This window comes from Rhinatrema bivittatum, chromosome 10 (assembly GCF_901001135.1).
Source record: "Rhinatrema bivittatum chromosome 10, aRhiBiv1.1, whole genome shotgun sequence".
Taxonomy (NCBI): Eukaryota; Metazoa; Chordata; class Amphibia; order Gymnophiona; family Rhinatrematidae; genus Rhinatrema; species Rhinatrema bivittatum.
Window position 1 is genome coordinate 109,873,264 of NC_042624.1, and position 23,995 is coordinate 109,897,258.

Below are 23,995 nucleotides of genomic sequence, written 5' to 3' on the forward strand. Positions count from 1 at the left end.
AGAGAACTGAATGTGGCAGCCCAGGGGCTCAGTAGCAAGGCCGCAGTGCTGCTAGGGGGAAGAGCCAGGATTTCCCCAGAGTTGGTGCAGGGATGCCGCGGAGACGGCATTCACGGTGGCACTTACTGGCTGGAATAAGGCTGCATGCACACCAAGTGGCCCCTGGACAAGGACAGTCACACAATGGCTGAGCTAGGGGAGAGGGGGGGATGGGAATCCCCCCACCCCCCCAGGCATCCTGTACGTAGTTACAAAGGAAGGCTCATGCACCATAGCCCCAGTGGAGGCCCAGTTACAACTTCCAGGCCATCCCTCCTCTCCCCTCCCCACCACAAAAAATGATAGAGGCAGCCAGGAATATGTAAAGCTCAAGAGACCAAGTTTATGAATGCATTCCTGTGCTAAAAAGAAAAACAAGACTAGATAATAGAGGATAACACAAATAAGAGCTTGATCAAGCCTGCCAACTCGGTTTTCTATTATTTTTATGAAGAAGGACATCAGCAAACCAGGAATTTTTAAGTCCTACAGATAAGGCCAGAACTGATCTAAAGTGGACAACCTGGGCTACTCAATCATTCATCCCAATTTATGCAAGTTCTAGCGAGATAAAAATGTTTAAATGCTTGTGTATTGCAAATAAAAAAAAACAAAACCTAACCAATCTCAAAAACGTTTCACATAGCCCACAGATCAAAACGGCATCAAGCTCCGACGAATGCTTAAACTGGTCTCTGTGGATTGAAAAGATGCCTACGCCATCAAAACAAGACCCTGGAACAGCTGTTTCGGCAATGTCCTGCTTCAGGGGGGATAATTTGGCACAATACTCGTGCTTGCTTTAAACCAGATGCTCACGTCTGGTTTTGATTTAAAAAGAAAAAAAAAAAAACAAAAAAAAAAACAGGGCCTCTTCCAAACTATATGGCAGCTTAAGCAAACGGTACACGTCTTGTTAAAAGAAAAAAAAAATGAAGGCCAGGAATCATTTTCTCGTGCTAATTAGAGACCGGGTTTTTAAACTGCCCCACTGCTCCCTGGAGAGTCTGCCTTTGAAAATCCCGCTCCAGCTGGTGCTTTGCAGGTAGAAAGAACACGGGGTAAAAGCAGGTGTGGTGATGTCATGTGGCCCATCTTAGCCCCGCCTCTTTTCTTCACTCAGCAGGGGGGGGGGGGGGGGGAGATTGTAGGGTGAATTTTCAAAAGGATTTTTTTCTGTAGGTGCACACCCATTTACCTGAGAAAATCCCTTTGAAAATGTGAACCCCTTACTGCAGGCAGCTACCAGGGCTGGATCACGGGGGCGAGGTGCCTCCTCCCTCCCTCCCCATCCTGAATTCTGGGCTGCAGCAGCAAGAAAAGTCAGCGCGGGCCTTCAGGACCCCTGTGCGAGGGGCGGGGCGCTGCAGGGTCCGTCAGCCCGAGGGGGACCACTGAAGGCTCCGCGCTGATTTTTCTTCGTCTTCCTTGCAGTGACCGCAGCCTGTGCCGCAGGAGGACGGAAACGGCGGCACGTCAGAAGACAGATTTCGGTTTAGGCAGTGGCGGCGATGCTATGGCTCCTAGAAGGATTTGGCCTATGTCTAAATCCGGGCCTGACATCCATAGCACACGCAAGTGGCCAGAGAGAGGGAGACAACCTGAGGCCCCACCGATTACACACTCCTCCCCCACCGCTTACACACTCCTCCTGCGTTCTGCTGCTTTAGGACAGCCACAGCTGATAATGTAAGGAGCTCGTACTGGAGATCGGAGCATCAGCCACGATCTGAAGAAGATCCTTAACCCCCTCCTCCAATCCTGGGCGTCTCCTGCCGGCCCAGTTTATCAGGGGAGGGGTGGCATCCAGCTGAAGGGAACCAGGCATTTTTCCATGACATCAAGGAGTCTATTCTGATCATCTCGCCTGCGGGAAAAATCTTCAACTCAAGGCAGGGCCTAGGACTGTAACCGATAGAGCCGAAGACTCTGCAGCACTATGAACAGCGAGCGGATATAGAGACAACCCGCCAGGGGAAGAGGGAAGTTTGGATTTTAGCCTGCCCTTTCGAAATTAGACTCAAGGTGGTTTACGGCATTTTTTTGAATTCAGATAACAAAACAAACAAAAAAACTGCTCAGCCAGCCTTGAAGATTGCTTAACATGAAGATCACAGTGGCCCGACTCGAGAACAACGGATTTCATACCAAGGTGTCCTGTGCACCATTGACCTCAGGGCCCGGCTAGCGATGTGTTTGCATAAGCGCTATGCAGAAAGCACAGACACCACAGTCACGCAAACACCGGTCACCAACATGTCACACTTTATAATTATACGTAAGAAAAGAATTGAACTCAATAAAATGAAAATATTTCTTACTTCCAATATTTTGAGTGGACTATTTAAATGGGTGAACAAGCGACCATCATAATGCACTGGGTCCAGTATATCTTATCAGGTAACCCATAAGGGTAAGCTTTTGTGTGCTAGGAGATGCGTTAATTATGCATGCACTACAAAATAGATGAAATATCAGAGGTAAAACTGGGTATGAAAACACCGCTGCTTCCTTTTCCTCCTGTAACTGGAAGTCAAAGGGAAAAAAAAAAAACCAAAACTGATCCGAAGACAGAGAAGCAAGTCAAGGCAAGCTGGCAGTGGTAACCTACAACCGAGCAATGGAGAGACCACCTGCAAAGATCGGAGGCTGGCGAGGATGTTTGCAGCTCTGTAAATCTCATGCAAGACTTTGTGGCTCTCTGTTGTCGCCAGTGTAGTCTGTTTTTCTGGTACTTGGACATAAGAAGCCCAGGGGTAAAACCAATCTTGATGGCGATTTAAATGTGAGATTTATTAGCAGCACTGCCAGTGGAACACCCTCACATTACAGGCAGGGCTTAGGGTCCCAGTTGTTAGGCTCATCGTGGGTTTATACACTTGGGCATCCTAGGCTGCCATTCTTCTGCACTGCAGGGTATGGGGACGTTCGCAAGCTTACCCTGCTCTCATGCCCAGGAACAGAGGGCCTCTGAGCAGCCTTGCACATTCATGGTGGCCATGGCACCGTAGGACAAACTGCAGGACAAAATTTCAACACACACAATCTTGCTAGCTAACCAGGCCTTGCAGTATTTTCAAGGGCTCTCCGTTGACTATTGCAACTCTCTAGTTACTGGCATCTCACAATACAGTCTGAAGCACCTTCAGCTCCTACAGAATGCAGCCGAGCACACAACACCAATACTACAAGCGCATGAATTACCAGTCCCAGAGCATCTCTCTCAAATTCTATTCCCCTACATGCCCACAAGGGAACGCCAATCCTCCCAAATGGCTCTTCTCCCCTCCCCAAGCTTCAGCCTTCAGTTGTTGTTCCAGGTTTCGGGAGCACAAGGTGGTGCCACCTCTACGCCTCGAGCCCCATTACCTCACTTTCAGGATAAAAAAGTGACGGCATGGCTCTTTGGCCACACTCTCCCTTAGGGTCCCCTTAGCAGAGACACTCAGTCCGTCTGACCGTCTAGTATGAACTACAAACGTAGACAGCCTGGCCTCTCAATGCTATCCCTTGTGCATCAGATTCAACTGCGATTATAAATGCCCTCTGACCAGGGAGTGTACTGTTAGTTAAAACTTGTTCTGTAATCCTCCTTGAGGGCAATTGTTGAAAAAGATGAAAGCAAACCTCTCTGTAATACTCCAGTTTCAGAAGCCACAAATGCAGAGAGAGAGATGTGCTTACAAATTCTGAGGTTAATGCCACTTACTTTAATACCAAGAGAGCCTCTCTCCATCTTCTCAAAGCCAAGAGCGAATGTACAATGTGCCAAACCTGAGCAAGGAGACAGCATGGATTATCTCACGGCTGAAACTATCAAAAAACGTTAGCCACAGTCGCGTCCCCATGCATCAGAGAGCAAGGGCAGAGAACCTCGAGAATTCAAGTGGGCAAGGCAGCCTAACTGCTTTCAGTCCCAGTGTGAAATGTGGATTATAGACACAGAAACAAGAGGGGGGTCAATTCTTAACGTGGTTTGTCCGGCTAAGTTCAGACTTAGCCAGTCAAACAGTGGGATTTAAAACTTATCTGCTATGATGGAGCGGAACAGCATTATTAGGCCAAGTTAGCTGGATAATGCTGATTTTCGGCGTTACCCGGCTAATATAGCCGGATAATTTTAGGGCTAGTGGACAGCAGTCCTAAAGTTAGCTGGATACACTTCACCAGGTATCTTTTAAATATATGGATATATTCAAACACACCTGCTAAATTTATCTGGCTAACTTTGCCAGCCACCAAAGAACTGAAAATGGACCCCAAGTTATCTGACAGCAAATAAGAACCCAGTGTCAACCCAAACACTGGTAAAAATAAGGCAGTCACATACAACGGCACAATTTTGAGGCTGGCACTGAGAAAGGACTGGTCTGATCCTCCTCCAGTGCACGGTGCCACCTGGGGCCCTGAGAAAAAGGAAGGCCATAGAGAGGAGAGGGGGTACTTAACCCCTACCTGTTCCAGAGGCATTTTATTTACAGACATTCATGTTGATTTCATGTCTGTTCATTTTACCCTTCACTCGGGATCAACTGAAGTCCAAATGGGGTAGGAGATCCCCAGTTGCTCCTGCCCCGTGAGGTCCCTATTTCAAAATGGTGTTGGCATCACAGGGACCCGGTGGGGCAGGAGGAACCAGGGATCACTCCTGCCCCATCCACAACCTTCATGCATGGGGTACGATGACCCGGGACCGTGGAGGGATTTGAAGTTTTTAAAATTTGTTGGCGCTGGAGGCAGGGTAGAGAGCAGGTGAGAACTAAATTTTATGTGCATTCTTGGGGCGTTTTGGTTTTTCGATGTTTTATTTTATTTTGGTATTATTGAGTACTAGTGGAAAAGCCCATAAAAAAATGACTGAAATGGTGGAACTGGTTCGTTTGTTAAATCAAATGTGGCATGTTTTGTGATTTAAGGTCTGCCAGGTTCTGATTCTGTTACTAAGCAGGTAAAGCCTGACTTGATATCCGATGCTTCAGTTAAATCACCTGAACCTGGTCGGCTTAGAAGATTCCATTGTACAAGTGGACAACCCCGGCTTGTGGATTGGATCAAGATTTTTGATTCTCAATGAATCACTTAGGTTTAATGCCGCAAAGTCATTCTTGCACTCATAAGGCAGGACATGCACTTGATCTTTTGTTCAGTACTTGTTGTCTCCCTGTGGTTAATTTGATTATCCTTCCTTTGGCCTGGTCACTTTTTTTTTTTTTTTTAAATTTCTTGTTTATTAAAGCTCCTGAGTAAAAAACAGAGCACAAAGAGGATCTCGTCATGTCTCAGGTAGTTTGCTAACAGATTTCCCCTTGGAATACAGTAACTAGGACTGCAATGGACGGAGCAGCACCTATTTCATGCATGCCGGCTATCCAGGCCCATCCACACTGGTTTATCCATTCTTAAAAATGCAGAAAAAATCGCCAACTGGAACGGGCATGGCATTAAGCCAGAAAGCTTAGAGGATTTGTCCCATCAATCTAGTACGCATAACAAGCTTGTAACAGCCTTGCAACAGTCCATTCAATCAGCCCAGTCCCCTGGCACACTGCATAGTCCCTCAAAAGCAGAGTGGATTCTCTTAGCTTGTGACTGCCGCATTTACAAGGACAAAAGGCCCTTATGTGCATGCAGGCCTTTAGCACATCAGTAAGAGGGAAGGAGCAAGAGGGATAAAAAAAGATTTATCATACATTAAAAAAAAAAAAAAGACCATTGTACCCTCTAGGCATTATGCAGCATTTGAGAGTGTACACAAGCAGTAATGGACAGACATTGTGACCGCAAAGGGCAGCCTGCCTGGGTGGCTTTGATGACCCTCGTCAGCCCGAGGTTTCTTCCTCCAGTGCATTGAACACCTCAGAAACACTCATTGCCCAGTGACTGCCCCTCATGCCAGGGCCTAGAGCGCTAGGCCCAGCCCATCCACAGTTTCACATGGTCTTCTGCACAAATTTTCACAGCACTCCGAGGCGATCCAGTATGGCTGACATGAACAGGACTTGCCTCCCTGGATGAGCTGCCGGGCCATGTGCAATGCGGTGGATCCCGTGGCGCAGTTGTTGTTAACGTTGATGATAGGAATGCCCGTTGTTCCAAAATTGTGGTAGATGGCGCGCTGGCCACACGTCGAGTCACCTTCAAGCAAAAGGAGAAAGTGCTAAACATGGCAGAATGAGACACCGGGGAGGCAGAATACACTGCTAAATTAAACACACACCATATCTCAGGTCACCTGTTATGGGATTATTTTGCTTGAATCTGACTACTGATGAACTCAGAGCCACACAGACAGAATGTACATAGGCATACAGAAAACCAATTTTGGGCCTGGCCAGCTCAGAACCGGTTAAATTTAAATTACACATATGCAGGCACACAGAACTGTTCCTGACATCTAATCTCCCACATAATTATGCTTGCATATTCCCCACCCCCCAAACGATTGCTTTAAAGTTTAACAGGCTTGTTTGCTAACCTCTGCAGCAGAAGGGAGGCCTCTCTCACAGAGGCTTCTGAACAAAGGTCTGATGTGCTTAACTGTGGCACCAGGACTGATAAGAACTGAGGGGACTCCCCCCTCCTGCCTCAAGCAATGTTAGATATCTCACAAAACTGTATAAAGGTGAGCAAAGTTACAAGGATAACATCAACACAGACCCAGAGAAGGCAGCACCGACAGATCTCTTGGGCCCTTGTGGCTAGGAACGTATTCTCCGCATCTTTATGTACATTTAAGTTATTTGCAATCAGCTATTTAGTGTTTGTAGCATTTAGTGTTATTTCTATAAACTAAAATTAAATCCATTACTGCTTCCAGCTGGCACCGAGGTGTTTTAGTATTAAGGGAAGCCTTGTCAGATACTGATGCAGAGTGTGAGTGATCAATCTGGACCCGGAACACCATTACTAACAATGCTAACCTCATGTATCAAGCCAGAAAAATCAGGTCCAATAGAGGGAAGCTTTTTAGCCTGGCAATTTCTTTCCGCTGTTTTGTGCTTTCAGCTCAGTTGGAAGCAGCTTCCACTAGGCTTATGCACCACGAACCTTCGTTTGAAATGACCTAGGTTCCCCGCTCGCCCCTCCCCCCCTTTTTTACATCTCCCTCCCAATTCAGCAACCGTCCTCGGCCAGGGGCCCACAAACCCGTGGCTTCCTCCAGAAGCCGGCTAACATGGACCTGGAGTCTGGCCACTAGGTGTTTCCGGCGAGCGATGGCCCAAGATTCCCTGCCCCGCCAGGAGCCTCCACAACATCCCCGGCCTCTACCAGTCCTGTCTTAGGAATCAGACTCAGGCCTCCTGCGAGGCAGCGAGCAGCACTGGCTCAGAGACTGAGCCAGCCTAGGCCCAATGTGCTTCAAACTTCTCTGCGATCTAGGACCTCTAGCGTGCGCTAGAAACCCCTTGCGTTGTGCCACATCTTGTCTTTTTTTTTTTTGGAGGAGAAGTCAGACTATTTTGGGTGAAAACCCAGGAAGGAATCCACCTCAAGGAGAAGGGGGAGCCTGTACTGAAGGGCTGCGGCACTTACAGGCACCCAAAGGACTCTGCGATTGTTACCGCAGAGGGCGCCCCTTATTCTGGAAAGGTCTTGGAGGCTAAAGCAGCCCTGCGATCGATTCTATGGCTCTCTGTGCTTTTAATTTTCTTGTCCGGATGATGAACTGTAATTTTTTTTTTGGGAGAAAACTAAAATCTGGAACGGATTCTCTGTTTTCCTGAAATTTTATTCTGAAACATATTATGAAGAAGAATATTCAGACGCATGATGTGCACTTTGAAGTGCCGAAAAGCGGAACATGAAAATCTAAGTAAATAAATATGACTGTGTGTGATCCCCTTGGGCCCTGAAGCTTTTATACTGGAAGAACCCTGGACCCGAGACTTCAGCCGGTTTTTCCTTTCTCAGCGGCACTCAAAAAGATTGCCCCTTCCCCAAAAGGATGATTTTAACTTCCGTGCAAAATATCCAGCCACAAATTTGCACAATTAGAAAAGGTTAAAACTTGTTAATAGATCTGCCCCAGGGAGTGCACCTGGACAGATTATATCTATTCTGTCTTAGAACATTTCTAAATGGCACAAGCAGGCCACAAGCCGCCAGCGTGGAAAGGATGCACAGTATACAGAGGTAGATCCTAGGCAACCGATGATGGTGCTCTGCTCTCCTCCCCGACTGACCAGGCGGAAACAAGAATGAACACTGCAAGCTAAGGAGAAAAAAAAAAAACCCAAAACGTGGCAAAAAAACATTTTTCTGCAGCCAGCAGACAGTATAGTAGCATTTCATCCTAGATAATAGTCAGAAGTTCAAGCAGAGATACAACTGAGGCAACACAAGTGAAAACAAACAGCCAATAGTACTTTACCATAAACGTATCCCACGCATGCCTGTTCCACCGCGAAAAATGGAATGCCTGCATCAGCCAAAGCCTTCCGACCTAGAGAAAAATATAAAAAGCACAAAAAAAAGTGAACTCCCAGGGATAGTCAATGTGCAAGGAATCCAGGGGGATACGAGTGAAGAACCAGAGGACAAGAACTGTTTGCTTTTCACCTTTACTGCCATTCCCTCTCCGACACCCTTCCCCCTCCCCACCATTAGTGCACTGGGAGGAGAGCTCCCCCATCTATCAGGTCCGACCTGCTTTTATACACAGGGTTTGAAAAAAAAAAAAAAATTGTCTCCAGGACTCAACTCACCAGGTACAAATTACACTCACAGTGGCTCCTCCCTCTCCCTCCCAATAGTTATAATTTGTTGGGGGATGCGGAGCATACAGTGACTGCACACTCCCCACCAGACCTCCTCTTCTCTTCCCTCCCCTCACCTAGAGATGGCTCTCGGTGTCTTCTCTTCCACTCCCCACTTAATGAGCCCTCCCTCGGTTGATTGGATCAATGGACACGCAGTTTTTAATTCAGTGCATAATTTCTAGCCACTCGCCTGCACAATTAAAAAGGTTGTGACTTTTAAAGGAGGGAATTGCTTTTGAAGCAAGAGTTGCTGAGAGTGGGTTGTGTCTAACTAGCAACAGTTTGCTAAGGGGGTTAACTATGCTTTGAACTATATTTCTGTTTCTCCCCCCCCCCCCCAGCCCAATTCTCATCCCCATCTCAAAATTTCACACTTCTAGATTATTGCCCAGTAAGGAGGCAGGGGGAAGTTCGTATTATTTTAAATTAAAATTTATATAATAAGGAACAGCTAGTGCAAACTAAACTCTCACGCACAATTGGTGCGTGAGAGTTTAGTTTGCACTGTCTAATGGTAATCAATTCGTGATCTCACACAAATAAGTGCAATATTAATCCCATCTAAAATTAAAAGAAAAATAGTTTATCTATTATAAAATCATAGGAATACAGATTAGGAAGAACCACTTGAGGAAAATACTGCTTTATACCAGAAAAGCTGACCAGACAGGTGATCCATTGTGAAAGAGGTCTGCAGATTGACTGCCTTAGGAAGCAGGTGGCAGATCTCAGAGGAAATGGCAAGGCTGAGAAGCATCCAGGAGAATGAGGACTAGATCGCCGAAACCCTTAACAAGGCACCAAAGATGGAAAACTCAAGCAGAGGAGAAGGTGAAACTGACAGCTGGACCCAGGTAACCCCTACACCCAGACTTCAGTTTCCCTCAAGCTGAAGGACTGGTATGCAACCGAAACGTGTACCCCCCAAAGCTGAAACTCAACCACCGTACTTAGGAGGCAGAGGGTAGTGGTGGTTGATGACTTGCTTCTGACCAGACCTATTGTCCCAGGAAGCGTGCTGTCTGTCAAGATCCAAGACATTTATGGAGAGATTACCAAGAATCATCTGTCTACTATCAGATGCTTCTGTGCATCCACACTGGCACAAATGATGCTGTAAGGTACCACATCAAAAAGTGGTTTCATAGCTCTGGGAAAGAGGGTGAAGCAGATAGGGTTCTCCTTAGTCTTCCCAGTCAAGGTTAAAAGGGCCCAGCAGGGAGGTTGCTTCTGGAGATGAATAAATAGCAGTATACATGACACTGAAGGGAGTGTTTCAGCTTCCCGGACCATGGGATAATGTTTCAAAGTCTGCTGAGCAGAGACGGGGTCCACCTGTTGAAGGAGTGCAGCACCTTCCAGAAGAGCTGGCAAAACATACTGCAGAGGGCTTTAAACCAGGATTGTCAGTGAAGGGTGGACGAAAGCCAAAGGTAAGTAAAGGGTCTGGGCTAAGTAAATCTTTAAACAAACACTTAGGAGTGAATTTTAAAGGCGTTATGCACGTTAAAGTAGCATATATCCTAGCAATTTTCAAAAGTGCATTTACGCACATAAAATCTAGTTTAATCATGTAAATCCTTTTGATATGGGAAATAAAGACATCTGGAAAGCTATGTGCATAGTATGAGAAATGAAGTCCTAGATTTAGAGGCAGTCATGGAAGAGTTTGATACAGTGGTGGTCACAGAGAACCATGACTGGGATATGATTACGCTAGGCTATAATCTATTAAAAAAGGCAGGATAGGAAGAAAAAGCAGTGGTGCTATATACAGTATAAAAAAATGAATATTAAAGCAAGAGAACTGCAGGGCTTTTGAGGTAAGGAGGTTAATCTGGAAAGCATCCATAGATTACAGTGGAACTAGCAAGAAATGTCCAAAAGAAAATCTCTGCTTTTCCACTGTAGCCTTTATCTCCCGGTACTCGAGCACGCAGAGTGAAGTGCATTTTGGTTTATAAAAATGAATGACTGATGATTATACCATTAGCACATAGGGGGGTATCTCAATTATCCCCTGACTTTCACAAGGGTACACTGAGCAGCATTTCATGATTGAGAGTCATTCAAAAAAATAATTTTAAAAAAATTGACAAATTTCATATTTTTTCCTACTCGATTGGTTGTCATGGTTACACATCTGGATTGTGCTATGAAGCGAGAGCTTTATTTTTGATATTGATATTATTCTTACACCTCTGGGTTCTTTTGATTATTGTAATGAAAAAAATGGAATTCATCAAGAAGCAAAGTAACAAAAAAAAAAAAAAAAAAAAGAGTGAATATGAATGACTCTTATAGAAAGTTCTGGGAACTGGCAGCAAATCTATGAAGGAATCATTTGACGGCAAGCGATAAACCATTATACATAGTCCGAGGTTAGAACGTGCGCGAGATACGGTAACGGGCTGTGCGAGTGCAAGGTATGAGCAAGGGCTGAATGGATCGTTTTTGGGGTGGCGAGGGAACAAGATACATTGCTTTGCTTGGAAAATACGCACATGGCATCCATGTAACCATTTGTGCACGGTTACCTGTCAGGTTGATGTGGTGTAAATGCATATTTCTATTTCTTGAAAATCTCAATAAACAGAATAAATAAATAGTAATATATAAAAAAAAAAAACACTACATCAAGCAACTGAAATGCAAGAGGTGTGGGGAAAAAGTAACACTGTGGGCCGTCTTAAAGAGAGGCACTGGTGCGGTCTATAGACCTCCAGCTCGGACTGAGGAACTAGGACAGAGATCTGGCCTAAGACATCCAAGCGAGAGGAAGGAAGGGTGAAGTGGTGCTGGTAGGAGGACCCCTTCTGAAGCGCCTGTAAGAAGTAGAGAGATTGTAGGTATCCTTCAAAGAACTCTACACAAACAAATAGAGACAAGATCTCTAATATCCGTCTGGTGCCCATCTGGGCGCCAGTGATCAGCCAGAACGGTTGGATCCAACAGCTAAGGCAGTGAGAAGTCACACAAAGCTCAAAGTTCTGGATCTCGCCAATACGGCCTTTGGAAAAATGGGGAAGCACCTTGGAGACTTGCTGGAAGATGGAGCTCTAACATGGCAACAAATCTTTATAATCAGAAAAGAAAGAAGAAACTGATCAGGTTCTCCAAACAGATGGCTGAGAAAATAAAGGCAAAAAAAATAAATAAATATATATATATATATATATACCAGAATTCAAACAAGTACAAAGGAATGACAAAAGACGAACAAAGGGAAGACTATCTGCTGAAGCTGAAAGACGAGGAAGAAAGAGAGGAAGGCAAAATCTGAAGTGGAAGAAAGCATTGAAAAGAGGTAAGGCGAGGCGACAAAATATTTTCCAGGTATGTGAGAGCAAGGAGGAAGGAGGTGGAACTGTGAGACTGGAAAGTGATGAGGGTGGAGGAAAAAGCTGAAATATTAAATGCTTTAGTTTGGTGTTTAGGAGGAGTTGGGAGGCCGACTGGCTGGAGCACGGGTGGTAGACACCACCCCATTTACAGAAGAGAATGAAGGGGTGGAACAAGGTGGACAAGGCCATGAGACTGGATTTTTCAGTGTTTGTGCTTATTTTGCTTAAATTAAAGTAGAACCTCAAGCAGAAGGCCACCCCTCCCAAGACAGGTAACAGGGGTTTGACTAAGCCTAGGCACGATGTTGTGTGAGATCTCAAATTATAATAGTGCTATTAGTATGGAGAAAGCGTGGGAGTGCGTCGTGCGCAGCTACATTCGTACGATTGCCTGCAGGGAATGAGGACTCGCATGAATGTTCACACGTCTGCTAATGCATGCTTGACCTGCTATCAGCGTATGAATGAGTGATCCACGTTGGTTTCAGCTATCCACTGAAGCAGGAACAGTTTTCAGCATCTTCTGCTTTTGTGTTGCATTTACTGTGCGACACCGTTCAAAGAGGAAAACCTCTGAAGAGGGGTAAGAGAGACATAAGAATGGGAGCTGCCACGGTTTCTTGATAAGGGTTTAAAAGTGACACAGACACGGGACACTCAGATCAAGTCTTTATAGCCCCAATTCAAGAAGTCTCAGAGAATGGATCCTGAACCAAACTCTACCTTCGCTGGCTCCTTCCCTTCCATTAGCCACGCCCAGTCTCTACACTTTAGATTAGTTTGTTTGCGCTTGCTTCTAATTACTAGGTGTTCAAATCCATGTCACGTTTTCCAACTGCTTATCTCTTCTGACTAGGCCTTAATTAGCCATATCCCAAAAGGAGAGGAGCCAGCAGGTCCACTGAAAGCTGTTCCCTGGTGACGAGAGTAGGTCCGCAGGACTAGAGAAGGGCGGTTATGGTCCCACTTCACAAAAAAAAAAAAAGGTGGAAGCTGAAAGGAGGTTGGAAACTGCAGGCTGGTTAGCCCTACCTTGCTAGTGGTAAAATTAATGGCGACTCAGCTGAAGGAAAGCATAGTGAACCATCTACGGTCCAGTGGGTTGCAGGATCCGAGGCAACATGGTTTTACCAGCGGAAGGTCCTGACAAACAAATCCGATTGAGTTTCTTTTTGGTTGACTAGAGAACTAGATCAAGCATGGATACCTGGATTTCAGCAAAGCGTCTGCTACTGTCCTGCACAGGAGACTCGTCACCCCGATGGCTGCAGCTGGAAAGTTACTGCCCGTATATACTCCGCTGACCGCTGAAGTACTGGGTGATCAAGGGCAACTCAAAGGCCATGAAAGATCTAATTAAAACAGGTGGCAAGAAAGACCAGGCCAGGGTTTACCTTTCAGAGAGATTTCCAGCTTGCCATTTTGGCAACCTCTGATAATAATGTACCTATTTTGAAAAGGACTTTAACAGTTGCAAACAGTTTTACTGGAAATTCTGCAAAACATTCCTGGATTTTAAGAGTGTAAAATGCTGCTGTGTCTTCAGGTCTTTCCCTGCAGGCAGAAGCATAAAACCAATCGGACACTGCAACTCAACCACAAATGGGATTTAAAGTGCTTCCAAATGTAGCATTGTATTCATTTTAAAAAGAAATGCTCAATAAAAACTGAATTGCTAAAAGGTTATTACCTGCCTCTTCTGCCATTTCTGGGTAGTTAAAATCATTCCGTCTACCGGGCTTTTCAAACTGGAAAAGAAAAAAAATCATGTATAAATAGTTAGCATGTTGTAGCATTACACTGCCATAGACACCAGTTTCCTTCAATGACCTTAGATGGAAGGAAATGGATAATTGTTTGCAGTACTGAGGGCAGCATACATGAGAGCCCTAGGGCAGGAAAGAAGATTCAGAAAATCATAGAGGAAGTAGACAAACAGTTTGGTGCGATGCACAGTTCAGAGGAGACTTGCTCTCAACGGGAGATAAAAACACCTGAGCTTCAAATTTGCACTGCCTAAAAAAAAGCAAAATTTCTGGAAATATTCAGCCTGTTGCATTTTTTCCTGGGCTGGTTCAGGGTCATATTCAGTCCTGTCCCACCGACACCTCCTGGGTACAAGTTTCTTACACGACTTTGGCTTCCACAGGAGCAGAGGCCTACGTGAACGATTCCTTCCATGAAAATTCTCACAGAGAAGGAAAGGGATGGATGCTGGGAGTGGTTATAATGGCCAAAGCTGAGGAGGAAGTTGAAGAACACGGAGGCAGATGGTCAAAAAAAAAAAAAAAGAGCAAAACTCCTTTTACTGTGTTTACACCTTTTATGCTGACTGACTCCCCTTGGTCCATATAGTCACATCTTTAAAAAAAAAAGTTCCAATAAATTAAAAAGACATGACCTTTGCTAAATCCATGCTGGCTCTTTCCCCATTATATTTAGTAATTTTCTTCTTAGCAATAGCTTCCGACATTTCACGTGGCACAGATGTCAGGCTCACCGGGCTGTAGTTTCTTGGGTCACCCCTGAAGCCTTTTTTGAAAGTTGGCGTTGCATTGGCTGCCCTCCAGTCCTCAGATACAGACAGTCGGGAATGATAATCTGTAACTTATCAGTAGTAAGTCCGCAATTTCATACTAGAGTTCCTTTAGAACCCTGTGGTAAATACCATCAGGTGCCAATGATTTGTTACTATTTAGTTTGTCAATCTGATCTAACACCTCTTAAAGATTCACATTTATTTGGTTTTAGTTCTTCGGAATTATCTACAAACAATGGTTCCATTGTCAGTAAAGATCTAAGATGGCCAATATCCTCCCTTAGGGTGCCTTTTACCACCTGGGCATCTAATGGATTCATTGATTTCCTCCTTTTAATGTACTTGAAAATGCTTTTATTAGTTTTTACCACCATGACAAGTCTCTCCTTAAATTCTCTTGGCCGATTTTATTAGTGTTTTACATCTAACCTGCCAGTGTTTATATACTTCCTATTTTCCTCATTAGGTCCTGCTTTCCAATTTTTAAGGGATGCCAATTTCACAGCACAATTTAGCCATTGCAGGAGATGCTTGTACTTTCAACCTTCCCCCCCCCCCCCCCCCAACCATTTCTGGAATACACTTTTTCTGTGCTTCCAAGATAATATCTTATTAGTTTAAAAAAGTACGAAGTACCATGCTGGGTCAAACCAAGGTCCACTGAGCCCAGCAACTTGTCTCCAACAGTAGCCAGTCAAAAATCACAAGCCTCTGACAGATCCCCAATAGTTGATCTATTTCTTGTATCTCACTCCCAAGAATAAGCCCTGGCTTCATGGAGTGTCCCAGAGCCCTAGTGTTGTGCATGGGATAGATTATAAAGGACTTACCCTTAGATTCATCATTCTGCTATATTAATATCAAAATGATCAGTCATGAAGAAAAAAAAAAAAAAGGCCAGGGGGGTGACAGTCGGCAGCACCGCACACTATTGCCCCCATAGTGGCGCAGGAAAAGGTGTAGTTATTTCCCACGGTGCTGCCAGCAATAATGCGAAAAACATTATCGCTGCCGGGAGATAACTCCGCCCACACTCCTCCCCTTCACCTAATTTTAATATCACCGCCATGATACCAGCACATCGCAAAATAATGAATGACCCTGTAAGTTAGAAAGGGACAACTATACACAGGACAGGCACAACTTGTTTTAACTTTTTATTTATTTTTTTTTTTAAGGGTACATGCCATCAGTCAAAGATTATGAGAATTTACTGAATGGATTGTTGCGTGACTATTAGTAGGATTTGGAAGAGTCTTCACACAAGATTGAGCATCCTGAGTGTTACTTTTATACTGACTTAAACCCAGTAACTGTTCCTTTTAAAATGTCCTTCTAACTAATCTCCTTTTATCACACTCACCCTTTTTAAAAGTCTTATGTTACTGCAGTAGTTTCATTATTTTTCACATCAGTGATTCTCAACTTTGACTGCATTATAGTTACTATTCCCAAGCAGCTCCACCACATCCTACATTCCACTAAGAACTAGGATGGAGTGTCACCTTTTCTCATTGTTTCTAAATTCTAATTGCACCATGATTCAGTTTATGGCATCTAGGAACTTAACCTCCCTGACTGTCCTTATGAGATATTCATCCAGTTGATAATTGGGTAATGAAATCTCCCATGATTATTGTTTTCCATGTTTGTTAGCTCGTCTAATCTCTGCTAGCATGTCACAATTTGTTTCACCAGCCTGGCTGTTGGTATGGTAGTATACCCCCACTGTTATATTCCTTCCCTCACCCATGAAATTACTATCTAGAGATTCCAGGGAGTAATTTGTTTCCTATAGATTTTCTATAGACTACAGAATCTTTACATACAGGACCACACCACCACCACTTCTGTCTTCTCTGTCATTTCAATATTTTTGTTTACCCTAGTAGCATCATATCACACTGGTGATGCATTTCAGCATTTAAACAACTGTATTTTTAAAGAGATGTTGAGAGCCTAGTTAGCAAAATTTTAGAAAACCCTTATGAAGCTTAGGGCTGGATTTTCTAACTTCGCGGAGCTCCCTGAATTTGGCAGTAACGGGGGGTGGGCCTGCGAAAGCCGGCAGCGATTGCACCACCGCGGTATTATCGCTGCCGGCTTTCGCACCCAATAGTGCTACCGTGAAAGGTGGTGCTATTGGGCGCGTGCAGTGATAATGTGGCTTACCTTATCGCCGCCAGCGAAGTCTTCGCAGCGTCCGCCCTGACGGCAACTCCGCCCCTTTTTAGCTATCGCACGCGAAAAGTCCCTATTCGCGTGCGATATGGTAGGAAAATGACCCCATTCGTTTTTTGGGGTTTTTTAAAGCAGAATTAACAGGGTAAATATCATGGGAATTTTTTGTTCAGTGCAATAACTGAGGGTTTAATCTTTATTTATTTTTTTTTACACTTTTTTATACCGACATTCGAAGGACATCACATCGTTTTACATGGAACATTTTGGGAAAAACAGTACAAAAAAAACTTGGTAACTTTACCGTGATAAATATAAGATTAAAAGGAAGTGAAACTGAACAAATCTAGATAATGAACAAGAGCGTGAAGAATTAGGACAGATTAACCTGGAAAACTTGATAAGAATATACTCTCATTAATGTATTCAATTTGGAGCAAGGAGGGAGAGAGGTTGTGCGAGGTAGCTGGGTGAAGGGAATTAGGGAAAGGTCTGTTTAAAGAGCCAGGTTTTAAGTTTATTTTGTTTTTTTTAGACAGAGACTTTCTGGAGGTTTCAGGTTTGCTCTGTGTCCAGTTCCCTGAAGACATTCTGAAGGTTATTTCTCCAAAAGGATACAGAACAGGGCTTGAGAGATTTTTTTTTTTTTTAGATCTAGGAACAAAACTTCCCTCCCTCCCCATTCTCTTACTGTATGCCACCAGCAGACAGGGGCTCTCCTCCTCTTCCAAGACACCAGCCTGCGTGTGCTGCTAAGGTTTCCTCCTCCTCGGCATGCCCACACCGTGTAATTCTTGCCAGCCCCCAGATAATTACCACCTAACACGAGTTCTCAAAATTAGTTTGGGTGGAAACCAATGGATGCCTTCCCTGGTCCCAGGGAAGGCTGTTGGGGATTGATAAGAGGCATGGAGAGTAATTGTCAGTTTGCTCTAAAGTGCAACTCCTGCAGATTCTCCCTCCTCAGACACAAACCTTTGCGTGGCATTCAGTTAAAGTCCAGGAGCTGGGAGGCTGGTTAATGTTTGTTCTGGCAGTAGATAAAACAATCATGCTGGAGAACTCTGTCCTTTCACACAGTAGGAACTTAAAAAGTGGCTCAAACCTGCCCCCCCCCCCCATGCATCACTAATTTCTCTCAGACTACAAACTCTTCCTCCCAATGTTTAGGAGGCACACAGCAAGCCTTCTCCCAGATATCCAAGTCATGTTATTATCCTATTGCTAAGGGACTGAAAAAAACAAACATACATGTCTTCCATCTCCTAAAATAAAATTTAAGCTTGGGAATTGAAGAATTTGGAGGAAGAAAAAGGGAAAGCCATGCTCCTAATATTTTTGTATTTTACCCCAATAGAAATTGGGCAATGCACTGCACTTGTGCATCATTAGATTAAATTTTTTGGAGAGAGGCTGGGGTCTCATGGATATCTGCGTGTAAGACTCTCTCATCATTAAGGAAAGTACATTGCAAACACTTTGTACATGTTTGGGATTGTTATAAAGACTGAATCATTAGAAAGAGACTGGTTCTCGTAGGGGGCTGATCATATCCACCTGCTCAGTTATGCTACTAGTTAGTCTATTATGAGGACATTGCACTAATTATATGACACCACATATAAGAACATAAGAAATTGCCATACTGCGTCAGACCAAGGGTCAATGAAGCCCAGCATCCTGTTTCCAACAGAGGCCAAACCAGGCCACAAGAACCTGGCAATTACCCAAACACTAAGAAGATCCCAGACTACTGATTCAGGGAATAGCAGTGTCTATTCCCTAAGTAAACTTGATTAATAGTCATTAATGGACTTCTCCTCCAAGAAATTATCCAAACCTTTTTTGAACCCAGCTACACTAACTGCACTGACCACATCCTCTGGCAACAAAATTCCAGAGCTTTATTGTGCGTTGAGTGACTTATTCTCCAATTAGTCTTAAATGTGCTACTTCCTAACTTCATGGAATGCCCCCTAGTCCTATTATTCGAAAGTGTAAAAACCAGAGTCACATCTACCCGTTCTAGACCTCTCATGATTTTAAAAACCTCTATCATATCCCCCCTGAGCTGTCTCTTCTCCAAGCTGAAAAGTCCTAACCTCTTCAGCCTTTCCTCATAGGGAAGCTGTTCCATTCCCCTTATCATTTTGGTTGCCCTTCTCTGTACCTTCTCCATCGCAACTATATCTTTTTTGAGATGTGGCGACCAGAATTGTACACAGTATTCAAGGTGTGGTCTCACCATGGAGCGATACAGAGGCATTATGACATTTTCTGTTTTATTAACCATTCCCTGCCTAATAATTCCTAGCATTCTGTTTGCTTTTTTGACTGCTGCAGCACACTGAGCCGACGATTTTAAAGTATTATCCACTATGATGCCTAGATCTTTTTCCTGGGTGGCAGCTCCTAATATGGAACCTAACACATATATATATAGCTTAGTCTTTATTTAGGCAGAGATTGCATTAAATTTGCTCAGCACTGAGGTCAGACTAAGAAACCTGTAGTTCCAGCCGCCTCCTCACTTCCAGTTTTGTGAAGAGAAACCACATCCACCTGTCTTCTGTCCTTCGAAACTACTCCTGACTAAAGAAGCATTGAAAAGGTCAGCCAGCAGAGCTGCCAGGACATCTCTAAGTTCCTTTAATGCACTCAGATGTATACTGTCAGGTCCCATGGCTTTATCTAATTTACCTTTAGCTAGCCCCTCATTAACACATTTTCTTGAAAATCTTTTAAGGTTTACCTTCCATACAATCCTATGTGATCTGCTCCTGGGTGGGGGAGGGGGCCATCCTGTAGCTGTGGAGGCAGGACACTTACCTATGGGTAAAATAGGGCAGCTGCACGAGCACACAGGGCTCCACTTTGGCCAGTGTCCACATCAGGCAGCAAGGAACAGCTCTCTACCTCCTGCACAATCACCTCCCAGAAAGTGTGCAGGGAACAGGAGGGGAAGCTGTGCGCCTGGAAAACCTTACTTTCTAATCCAGCCCTCCATTTGTGGACAGGAGGGAAGCGGGTAAGTTTAGAGTTTTGTCACTTCCCCCTTCTCCTGTCTGCAACGGGGCTGGAGTGGACGGCAGAGCAAAGAATATTTCTAATTAGTGGTTACTTGTTCTTTATTTGGTGAGAGTCTTTGAAGAACATTAGAGAATAGCCACTGCCATTAGCAATGGTTACATGGGATAGACTTAGTTTTGGGTACTTGCCAGGTTCTTATGGCCTGGATTGGCCACTGTTGGAAACAGGATGCTGGGCTTGATGGACCCTTGGTCTGACCCAGTATGGCATTTTCTTATGTTCTTAACATATGTGCTCTGCTAGCATGTAGAGTTTGTGGAGGGATCTGCAGCAGTCCAGCTTATTCTATTTTTCCCCAGTAGGAGGTATATTGGTGTTTTAGGACCCAGTGGAATATTTACAGTGCTGCCTTTTCAACAGTTGTTGCTGTTTGGTTCTGGCAGTTAGTGCTGTTGTGGTACGGTAGGTTTGCTCCACGGATTCTGAGTGACATTTTTGCAGAGTTTTGTGTTCCTGTTTGGGTTCACTGTTACTGAGGTGACAATAAAATTTGAAATTTTCTATGGTGAATAGGAAGGGGAAACATCAGAGTTCAGCCCAGCCCAACCACTGCAGAGATCACCTTCAGCCAATGCAGTATATGGATTTCTTTTAAAGTGTAGACATTTTTGTTTTTTTTGCAGTCTAATCCCAAAAATCACAGATGACACATTCTTCAGACACTGGGACCGGCTTTCTGAAACATTTTTATATTAATTACATACACCTATGAAGCAAAGTTTTACATTTAAGAGGGTAATTTTCAAATCAGCACATACACATGTTAAGTGGGTGCATTTAAAGGCGTAGTACTATTTTACAAACTGTGTGGCAGGAGATGCACAGTGAGTAACCTACCGCGCACGCCTATGTCCTTTCAGGGCAGATCTGTGTCAGTCCCCCGGAATGTTTGTCATGCGGGGGGGGGGGGGGGGGGCGCAAATGCTTAATTTATTTTTAAGAAGTACACACTGTAAAGGGATGTATATCAGACCAGGACCAGGCATTTAGCCTGCTCCACCTTAAGGCACAGCCCAGAAAGGAATTCTGATCCCAGGGTGTTTCCCAAGCAGGGGGATTAGAGTAAGGCCAGGAAGGAACAGATAGGCCCTGGGGAGGAGGAGAAGGCCGTCATTCAGAACTGCTGAGGCAAGCAGACAGTTTTACCTGTTCTCTGCTATTCTGGGAAAAGGCCAGAGTCCAGCCTATTCTGTCCTCCGCCCCCCCCCCCCCCCCCCCCTATAAAGGCAAAGACCACTCGCACATTATCACACTATGATAGAGTGTACAGACAACTCCCCCTCTCTACCTTAGGGAGCCTGGTTCAGGCTTTTAACCCAGTCCTCAAGGCAGAAAGCAGCAAGGGATTCTGGGTGAAGGGAGATTCCCAGGCCCAGAGAACTTAAAGGGCCCCCAGGGAGCTGCTTCGAGCCCAGGGTATGCCCATATGGAGCTTGGGTAACTGACATTGCTGCCTGAAGAAAGGAGAGCTACTGCTTTGTTTCTTTGCCACACCGTAAATAAAGTGCACTAAAGAGGTAATAGCCGGTGTCTGCAACTCTTGCCGAGTTCCCACAGACGTGCAACAACCTCAGAGGCTTCTGAATGTACTGTACATACTTGGAATCAGGAGTTCGCAGACACCTCCACCACTTCACCCAAAACATCCACCACCTCCAACCCCACTCAACCCAGTCTTCCTACCCCAAAAAAATGCGAACAAAAAGACAGATATGATCTCAGTTCTGTGACTACTACAGGTGCAAAAAACACTTCCAAACTACCAACCTGTGCACATACTTCTGAAGCCCACCCTAAAACACCCTTTTTCCTTGTTAACATTCATCCGCGACACTACAAGTATGTGCATGCTCGGAATATTTCCAGAACCTACACACATTAGGCCTTAAAAGGATCATGTCATAAGAAATTGCCATACTGGGTCAGACCAAGGGTCCATCAAGCCCAGTATCCTGTTTCCAACAGTGGCCAATCCAGGCTACAAGTACCCAAAAAAATAAGTATATCCCATGCTACTGATGCTAGTAATAAGCAGTGGCTATTCCATAAGTCAACTTGACTAAGCAGTTTATGGACTTCTCCAGGAACTTGTTCAAACTCAGCTACACTAACTGCACTAACCACATCCTCTGGCAAAAAATTCCAGAGCTTAATTGTGCGTTGAGTAAAATAATTTTCTCCAATTAGCTTTAAATGTGCTACTTGCTAACTTCATATAGTGCCCCCTAATCCTATTATCTGAAAGAGTAAATAACCAATTTACATTTACTGTTCTAGACCTTTCAAGATTTTAAAGACCTCTATCATATTCCCCCTCAACTGTCTTCTCCAAACTGAAGTCCTAACCTCTTTAGCCTTTCCTCATAGGGGAGCTGTTCCATCCCCTTTATCATTTTGGTTGCCCTTCTCTGTACCTTCTCTATCACAACTATATCTTTTTTTGAGATGCGGCGACCAGAACTGCACACAGTATTCAAGATGCGGTCTCACCATGGAGCGATACAGAGGCATTATGACATTTTCTGTTTTATTAACCATTCCCTTCCTGATAATTCCTAAAATTCTGTTTGCTTTTTTGACTGCAGCAGCACACTGAGCTGACGATTTCAATGTATTATCCACTATGATGTCTAGATCTTTTTCCTGGGTGGTAGCTCCTAATACGGAACCTAACATCGTGTAACTACAGCATGGGTTATTTTTCCCTATATGCATCACCTTGCATTTGTCCACATGAAATTTAATCTGCCAATCTTCCAGTCTTGCAAGTCTGAATAATTTTGTATCATCCACAAATTTGATTACCTCACTTACAGGCTGATACAGTACTGTTAACATGCGTTTGGACGTGCGTTTTTGACGCGCTAGCTTTACCCCTTATTCAGTAAGGGGCAACAGTGAGTCGAAAACGCGTGTCCAACCCCCCTGAAACATGCAAATGCATGTTGATGGCCCCATTAGTTATTCCCGTGCGATTCAGTAAGTAAAATGTGCTGCCAAGCCGCACATTAGGAATTCTATGATGAAAGAATAACTAGAAATCCTGGGTTTATAGAAGTTTTACTGCACTAAAGATATTAATTTTACCACACATTTTGCAGGCTTCAGGTAGCCCGCTCATACATTTCAAAAAGCAGAGCTAGCTCTAGGTTAACCAGCTCCCTGTGCAAAAAGCAGCACATGCATGGGCCGGATCCCAAGCACTGCTCTCCTCTAGGCCGGGCCAAGAATGGAAGGCAAGGGTGAAGCTACAGGCAGTGGTACAAGTAAAGCTGGTATTTCACTGGGGAGGGGGAAATCGGCACCAATTTCAGGTCCTGCCATCAGTGTCTCTCTCCCTCTCTTTCAGGGCGATACAGAAAGAAGTGAGGGAGAGACGGTGAGTGCCCGCTCTCCCGACGCGAGCACAGGCCAGTGTCCTGGGCACGCGATTCATGCAAATGCAAATGAGAGCACGCGGTAAAAGGAGGCGCTAGGGATACTAGCACTTTCCCTAGCACCTCCTTTTTGACAGAAGCGGCAGCTGTCAGCGGGTTTGACAGCCGACACTCAATTTTACCGGCTTGTATAGCAGTGCTTGACTTATGCAGCACTATACAAAAAAAAAAAAGCCATAAGAGACAATGCCTTCTCCATAGAGCTTACAATCTAATCAAGACAAACAGGGCAAAAGTGACTTTGGGAATGTCTTTAATTAATAAAATAGTTAAAATCAATAAGGCTGTAAGTGGGATAATCAGGGGTAAAGATTCAAAAGCTACCTTTAAAAAGTGGGTTTTTAGACTGGATTTGAATAAGGCAAGAGAGAGCAAGGCACACCAACTTAGAAAGTCCATTCCAAGCATACAGTGCAACAGGGTGGAGAGCACGGAGTCGGTAGAGGAGGGCAAAGTTAGGAGGGATTTGCCTGATGAGTGGCGATCATGAAGAAGGAGATAGGGAGAGATAAGAGGAGAGGTAGTGAGGCGTGGCAGAGTGAAGGCACTTGTAGTTGAATAAGAGGAAACTATTAGGGAGCCAATGGAGTGACGTGAGAAGCCATA

The 23,995-nt window shown here is 44.5% G+C and overlaps 1 protein-coding gene across 3 annotated transcripts in view; it reads right to left on the reverse strand.

Moving 5' to 3' along the window:
- Positions 1 to 23,995, reverse strand: part of SCP2 (sterol carrier protein 2) — a 72,494-nt gene that overhangs the window by 47,844 nt on the left and 655 nt on the right. For all 3 annotated transcript variants that reach the window (XR_003858907.1, XR_003858906.1, XM_029617791.1), the window contains exons 2-5: positions 13,833 to 13,890; positions 8,411 to 8,482; positions 6,043 to 6,174; positions 3,749 to 3,813 (exon numbers count right to left, since the gene is read on the reverse strand). Coding sequence is in view for 1 of the 3 variants with exons in the window: in XM_029617791.1 (XP_029473651.1) it covers positions 3,749 to 3,813; positions 6,043 to 6,174; positions 8,411 to 8,482; positions 13,833 to 13,890 (327 nt within the window). In the remaining 2 variants the exon portion in view is untranslated. The remainder of the gene's footprint in view (positions 1 to 3,748; positions 3,814 to 6,042; positions 6,175 to 8,410; positions 8,483 to 13,832; positions 13,891 to 23,995) is intronic.